The sequence below is a fragment of the Tachyglossus aculeatus genome, chromosome 15 (genome assembly GCF_015852505.1).
Source record: "Tachyglossus aculeatus isolate mTacAcu1 chromosome 15, mTacAcu1.pri, whole genome shotgun sequence".
Taxonomy (NCBI): domain Eukaryota; kingdom Metazoa; phylum Chordata; class Mammalia; order Monotremata; family Tachyglossidae; genus Tachyglossus; species Tachyglossus aculeatus.
Window position 1 is genome coordinate 12,667,556 of NC_052080.1, and position 7,583 is coordinate 12,675,138.

Genomic DNA, 7,583 nt, shown 5'->3' on the forward strand with positions numbered 1-7,583 from the left:
ATTGATTGGTAGCCGCTGGAGATTTTTGAGGAGGGGAGTAACATGCCCAGAGCGTTTCTGGACAAAGATAATCCGGGCAGCAGCGTGAAGTATGGATTGAAGTGGAGAGAGACACGAGGATGGGAGATCAGAGAGAAGGCCGGTGCAGTAGTCCAGATGGGATAGGATGAGAGCTTGAACGAGCAGGGTAGCGGTTGGGATGGAGAGGAAAGGGCAGGAGCTTGGCCGTGTTGCGGGGCTGAGACCGGCAGGTTTGGGTGACGGCTCGGATGGGAGGGGGGAAACACACAGCCGAGTCCAGGGGGACACCGAGGTTGCGGCCTTGTCATGGGGGGGGGCGGCAGTACCTGCCGGCGTCCAGCAGAGGGCGGCGGTGAGGAGACGGCAGCAGTACCTGCCAGCCTCCAGCAGGGGACAGTGGTGGGTGAGAGGGGGCTGTACCAGCGGTCGTCCAGCAGAGGGCGGCGGTGAGGGGGCAGGGGGCAGTGTCGGCGGCCGCCCAGCAGGGGGGCGGCGGTGAGGGGTAGGGAGCGGGCAGTGTCGGCGGTCGCCCAGCAGGGGGCGGCGGCGAGGGGTCGGGAGGCGGCAGTGTCGGCGGTCGTCCAGCAGGGGGCGGCGGCGAGGGGGCGGGAGCAGTACCAGCCGTCCTCCAGCAGGGGACACTGGTGGGTGAGAGGGAGCAGTCGCGGCGGTCATCCAGCAGGGGGCGGGAGGGGGCAGTGTCGGCGGTCGTCCAGCGGGGGGGGGGGTGAGGGGGGCGGGGGGCAGTGTCGGCGGCCGCCCAGCAGGGGGCGGCGGTGAGGGGTCGGGAGGGGGCAGTGTCGGCGGTCGTCCAGCAGGGGGCGGCGGTGAGGGGGCAGGAGGGTCAGTGTGGCGGTCGTCCAGCGGGGGGCGGCGGTGAGGGGGCGGGAGCAGTACCTGCCATCCTCCAGCGGGGAGCGGCGGTGAGGGGGCGGGAGCAGTACCTGCCATCCTCCAGCAGGGGGCAGTGGTGGGTGAGAGGGGGCAGTCGCAGCGGTCACCCAGCAGGGGGCGGGAGGGGGCAGTACCGGCGGTCGTCCAGCAGAGGGCGGCGGTGAGGAGTCGGGAGGGGGCAGTGTCGGCGGTCGCCCAGCAGGGGGCGGCGGTGAGGGGTCGGGAGGGGGCATTACCATTGGTCGTCCAGCAGGGGGCGGCGGTGAGGGGGCGGGGGAAGTGTCGGCGGCCGCCCAGCAGGGGGCGGCGGTGAGGGGGCGGGGGCAGTGTCGGCGGTCGTCCAGCAGGGGGCGGCGGCGAGGGGTCGGGAGGGGGCAGTGCCGGCGGTCGTCCAGCAGGGGGCGACGGTGAGGGGGGCGGGAGCAGTACCTGCCATCCTCCAGCAGGGGACAGTGGTGGGTGAGAGGGGGCAGTACCGGCGGTCGCCCAGCAGGGGGCGGTGGTGAGGGGGCGGGAGGGGGCAGTGCCGGCGGCCGCCCAGCAGGGGGCGGCGGCGAGGGGTCGGGAGGGGGCAGTGCCGGCGGTCCCCCAGCAGGGGGCGGTGGTGAGGGGGCGGGAGCAGTACCTGCCACCCTCCAGCAGGGGACAGTGGTGGGTGAGAGGGGGCAGTACCGGCGGTCGTCCAGCAGGGGGCGGTGGTGAGGGGGCGGGGGCAGTGTCGGCGGCCGCCCAGCAGGGGGCGGCGGTGAGGGGGGCGGGAGCAGTACCTGCCACCCTCCAGCAGGGGACAGTGGTGGGTGAGAGGGGGCAGTACCGGCGGTCGTCCAGCAGGGGGGCGGTGGTGAGGGGTCGGGAGGGGGCAGTGTCGGCGGCCGCCCAGCAGGGGGCGGCGGTGAGGGGGCGGGAGCAGTACCTGCCACCCTCCAGCAGGGGACAGTGGTGGGTGAGAGGGGGCAGTACCGGCGGTCGTCCAGCAGGGGGCGGCGGCGAGGGGTCGGGAGGGGGCAGTGCCGGCGGTCGTCCAGCAGGGGGCGACGGTGAGGGGGCGGGAGCAGTACCTGCCATCCTCCAGCAGGGGACAGTGGTGGGTGAGAGGGGGCAGTACCGGCGGTCGCCCAGCAGGGGGCGGTGGTGAGGGGGCGGGAGGGGGCAGTGCCGGCGGCCGCCCAGCAGGGGGCGGCGGCGAGGGGGCGGGAGGGGGCAGTGCCGGCGGTCCCCCAGCAGGGGGCGGTGGTGAGGGGGCGGGAGCAGTACCTGCCACCCTCCAGCAGGGGACAGTGGTGGGTGAGAGGGGGGCAGTACCGGCGGTCGTCCAGCAGGGGGGCGGTGGTGAGGGGGGCGGGGGGCAGTGTCGGCGGCCGCCCAGCAGGGGGCGGCGGTGAGGGGGCGGGAGCAGTACCTGCCACCCTCCAGCAGGGGACAGTGGTGGGTGAGAGGGGGCAGTACCGGCGGTCGTCCAGCAGGGGGCGGTGGTGAGGGGTCGGGAGGGGGCAGTGTCGGCGGCCGCCCAGCAGGGGGGCGGCGGTGAGGGGGCGGGAGCAGTACCTGCCACCCTCCAGCAGGGGACAGTGGTGGGTGAGAGGGGGCAGTACCGGCGGCCGCCCAGCAGGGGGCGGTGGTGAGGGGGCGGGGGCAGTGTCGGCGGCCGCCCAGCAGGGGGCGGCGGTGAGGGGGCGGGAGCAGTACCTGCCACCCTCCAGCAGGGGACAGTGGTGGGTGAGAGGGTGCAGTACCGGCGGTCGTCCAGCAGGGGACGGTGGTGAGGGGGCGGGGGCAGTGTCGGCGGCCGCCCAGCAGGGGACGGCGGTGAGGGGGAGGGAGCAGTACCTGCCACCCTCCAGCAGGGGACAGTGGTGGGTGAGAGGGGGCAGTACCGGCGGTCGTCCAGCAGGGGACGGTGGGGAGGGGGCGGGGGCAGTGCCGGCGGCCGCCCAGCAGGGGGCGGCGGTGAGGGGGAGGGAGCAGTACCTGCCACCCTCCAGCAGGGGACAGTGGTGGGTGAGAGGGGGCAGTACCGGCGGTCGTCCAGCAGGGGACGGTGGTGAGGGGGCGGGGGCAGTGCCGGCGGCCGCCCAGCAGGGGGCGGCGGTGAGGGGGCGGGAGCAGTACCTGCCACCCTCCAGCAGGGGACAGTGGTGGGTGAGAGGGGGCAGTACCGGCGGTCGTCCAGCAGGGGACGGTGGGGAGGGGGCGGGGGCAGTGCCGGCGGCCGCCCAGCAGGAGGCGGCGGTGAGGGGGCGGGAGCAGTACCTGCCACCCTCCAGCAGGGGACAGTGGTGGGTGAGAGGGGCAGTACCGGCGGTCGTCCAGCAGGGGACGGTGGTGAGGGGGGCGGGGGCAGTGCCGGCGGCCGCCCAGCAGGGGGCGGCGGTGAGGGGGCGGGAGCAGTACCTGCCACCCTCCAGCAGGGGACAGTGGTGGATGAGAGGGGGCAGTACCGGCGGTCGTCCAGCAGGGGACGGTGGTGAGGGGGCGGGGGCAGTGCCGGCGGCCGCCCAGCAGGGGGCGGCGGTGAGGGGGAGGGAGCAGTACCTGCCACCCTCCATTAGGGGACAGTGGTGGGTGAGAGGGGCAGTACCAGTGGTCGTCAAGCAGGGGACGGTGGTGAGGGGGCGGGGGCAGTGCCGGCGGCCGCCCAGCAGGGGGCGGCGGTGAGGGGGCGGGAGGGGGCAGTGCCGGCGGTCGCCCAGCAGGGGGCGGCGGTGAGGGGGCGGGAGGGGGCAGTGCCGGCGGTCGCCCAGCAGGGGGGGCCCTGAAGGGAAGTGAAGAGAAGTGAAGCGACTTGTGCAAGCTCCCACAGCAGACCAAGAGCTCGCTGCCTCAGGCCCCCCTTGCCCCCCAGTAGTTGGCCAGTTGACAGTGGACCAGCATAAAATACCATTTTTCAGAATGACGGGTGACACAGCCTTTTAAGGCCAAAAGGAGACGGGCAACAGTGGGGTTTTCGCCAGCCCAGTTTTAGTGCCCGAGCGCAGTTTGCCACTTGGCAGGTTTGGGTTCCAGTTTACACTGCCGTTCATTTCGCGCCGGTGACTCAGACAAGGCCAGGTAACAGCTGACCTCGTTTCCCTCTGGCAGGGGCGGCGATTCCGTCTGGAGACGGCCACACTCCGGCCGAACGGCCGTCTCCCACCCTGCTGTCCGGACCCAAGCCGGTGACGGGGCCCGTCGGCTCGAGCCCGCCGACTCACTGCTGCTGCCCTCGCCGCCACCCTGCCGCCAGCGTCTTCCCGCTTCAAACCATTCTGGGTAAGAATGGCCTTTTTCAGGAATGATAATTGTGATACGTGTTAAGCGCTACTACCTGTCAGGCCTTGGGGTTGATAAAAGTGGACTGTGCCCTGCGTGTTGGCTCAATCTAGGTAGGGGGGAGAACAGGTGTTGAATCTCCATTTTGTAGAGGGGTGGGACCAGAGGAACAGATAAGTGAAGTGACTTGCCCGAGGTCACGCAGCAGGTAGGTGGCAGAGACGGGGGGAGAACCCAGGTCCTCTGACTCCAGACCCGGGCTCTAACCACCGAGCAATAGTGCTTCCCTTGGGTGGAAGCAAGCACTCCCTTCCCTTTATCTCTTCCTGTTCCAGTTTAATCGGATTTGAAAGCTAAGTCAATTTTATTCTTTCCCCTTCCAGTTTAGTTAATACAGTGCTCGGCGCTTAGAACAGTGCTTTGCACATAGTAAGCGCTTAATAAATGCCATTATTATTATTATTATTATTAATAATGGTAATAATAATTAGTATTATCCCTTTCTGCTCCAGCTTAGCAGCACCTCGAAGTTATGTCGCCTTTATCCTTTCCTCTTCCAGTTTAGTAGGACCTCAAAGCCAAGTCAGTTTTTCCTTTCCTTTCCCAGTTTAGCAGGACCCCGAAGCTAATTTGGTTTTGTTCCTTCCTTCTCCAGTTTCGCAGGACATCCGGGCCGACTCAGTTTAATCCCTTCCTCCTCAAGTTCAGCAGGACCACAAAGGTAAATCTTTAATTTTTTTTTTGATGGCATTTGGTAAGCGCTTACTATGTGCAGAGCACTGTTCTACGCGCTGGGGGGGATACATGGTGATCAAATTGTCCCACGTGGGGCTCACGCTCTTAATCCCCATTTTACAGTTGAGGTAACTGAGGCTCGGAGAAGTTAAGTGACTTGCCCAAGGTCACCCAGCAGACATGTGGCAGAGTCGGGATTCGAACCCATGACCTCTGACTCCAAAACCCGTGCTCTTTCCATTGAGCCACGCTGCTTCCCTTCCTCCTCCAGTTAAGTTCTCGCCTGTCCCGCCATCGACCCCCACCTCGGCCCACATCATCCCCCGGGCCTGGAATGCCCCCAATCCCTCTGCCCATCCGCCAAGCTCCCTCTCTTCCTCCCTTCAAGGCCCTGCTGAGAGCTCACCTCCTCCAGGAGGCCTTCCCAGACTGAGCCCCTTCCTTCCTCTCCCCCTCGTGCCCCTCTCCATCCCCACCCATCTTACCTCCTTCCCTTCCCCACAGCACCTGCATATATGTATATATGTTTGTACATATTTGTTACTCTATTTATTTTACTTGTGCATATCTATTCTATTTATTTTATTTTGTTAGTATGTTTGGTTTTGCTCTCTGTCTCCCCCTTCTAGACTGTGAGCCCACTGTTGGGTAGGGACTGTCTCTATATGTTGCCAACTTGTACTTCCCAAGTGCTTAGTACAGTGCTCTGCACACAGTAAGCACTCAATAAATACGATTGATGATGAAGTAGGACCTGAAAAGCTAAGTCAGTTTGATTCCCTCCTCCTCCAGTGTAGCAGGGCCTCAAACCTAAGTCAGTTTGATTCCTTCCTCCTCCAGGGTAGCAGGGCCTCAAAGCTAAGTCAGTTTGATTCCTTCCTCCTCCAGTGTAGCAGGGCCTCAAAGCTAAGTCAGCTTTGAGGTGCTGCTACAATGGAGGAGGAAGGAATCAAACTAAGTCAGTTTGATTCCTTCCTCCTCCAGGGTAGCAGGGCCTCAAAGCTAAGTCAGTTTGATTCCTTCCTCCTCCAGTGTAGCAGCACCTCAAAGCTAAGTCAGTTTGATTCCTTCCTCCTCCAGTGTAGCAGGACCAGACAGGTAAGTCAGTTTGATTCCATCCTCCTCCAGTGTAGCAGGGCCTCAAAGCTAAGTCAGTTTGATTCCTTCCTCCTCCAATGTAGCAGGCCCTCAAAGCTAAGTCAGTTTGATTCCTTCCTCCTCCAATGTAGCAGGCCCTCAAAGCTAAGTCAGTTTGATTCCTTCCTCCTCCAATTTAGCAGGACCTCAAAGCTAAGTCAGTTTGATTCCTTCCTCCTCCAATTTAGCAGGACCTCAAAGCTAAGTCAGTTTGATTCCTTCCTCCTCCCGTGTAGCAGGACCAGACAGGTAAGTCAGTTTGATTCCTTCCTCCTCCCGTGTAGCAGGACCGGAAAGGTAAGTCAGTTTGATTCCTTCCTCCTCCAGTTTAGCAGGACCAGACAGGTAAGTCAGTTTGATTCCTTCCTCCTCCAGTTCAGCAGGACCTCAAAGCTGTCAGTTGGATTCCTTCCTCCTCCAGTTCAGCAGGACCTCGAAGCTGTCCGTTGGATTCCTTCCTCCTCCAGTTCAGCAGGCCCTCAAAGCTGTCCGTTGGCTTCCTTCCTCCTCCAGTTCAGCAGGCCCTCAAAGCTGTCAGTTGGATTCCTTCCTCCTCCAATTTAGCAGGCCCTCAAAGCTAACTCAGTTGGATTCCTTCCTCCTCCAATTTAGCAGCATCTCAAAACTAAGTCAGTTGGATTCCTTTCTCCTCTAATTTAACAGGACCTCAAAACTAAATCAGTTTTATCCCTCCCTGCTTCAGTATAGCAACACCTCAAAGCCAAGCCACTTTTATGCCTTCCCTTCCAGTTTAGCACAACCTCTAAACCAAGTCAGTTTTATTCCTTACTCCTCCAATTAAGCAAAATTCTCAAAGCTAAGTGAGATTCCTTTATTCTCCAGTTTAGTAGCACCGAAATTTAAAATTATTAAATTTTTATAGGTTGAATAGGTGAAATTTTTAATATTAAGTTTCCAGTTTATGCCTTCCTTTTCCAGATTAGCAAAACCAAGTCAGTTTTATTCCTTACTCCTCCAGTTAAGCAAAATTCTCAAAGCTAAGTGAGATTCCTTTATTCTCCAGTTTAGTAGCACCGAAATTTTAAATTATTAAATTTTTATAGGTTAAATAGGTGAAATTTTTAATATAAAATTATATTAAATTTTCCAGATTAGCACAACCTCAAAGCCAAGTCAGTTTTATTCCTTACTCCTCCAGTTAAGCAAAATTCTCAAAGCTAAGTGAGATTCCTTTATTGTCCAGTTTAGTAGCACCGAAATTTCAAATTATTAAATTTTTATAGGTTAAATGGGTGAAATTTTTAATATAAAATTATATTAAATTTTCCAGATTAGCACAACCTCAAAGCCAAGTCAGTTTTATTCCTTACTCCTCCAGTTTAGCAAAATTCTCAAAGCTAAGTGAGATTCCTTTATTCTTCAGTTTAGCAGGACCGAAATTTAAAATTATTAAATTTTTATAGGTTAAATAGGTGAAATTTTTAATATAAAATTATATTAAATTTTCCAGATTAGCACAACCTCAAAGCCAAGTCAGTTTTATTCCTTACTTCTCCAGTTAAGCAAAATTCTCAAAGCTAAGTGAG

The 7,583-nt window shown here is 60.1% G+C and overlaps 1 protein-coding gene across 1 annotated transcript; it reads right to left on the minus strand.

Moving 5' to 3' along the window:
• Window positions 1-692: 692 nt before the first annotated feature.
• Window positions 693-3,796, minus strand: LOC119937573 (basic proline-rich protein-like). Its single transcript, XM_038757128.1, has 3 exons — window positions 3,751-3,796; window positions 1,250-3,667; window positions 693-973 (listed from the first exon to the last, which is right to left on the minus strand). The coding sequence occupies exons 1-3, from the start codon at window positions 3,794-3,796 to the stop codon at window positions 693-695; spliced, it is 2,745 nt and encodes a 914-aa protein (XP_038613056.1).
• Between the last annotated feature and the right edge of the window lie 3,787 nt (window positions 3,797-7,583).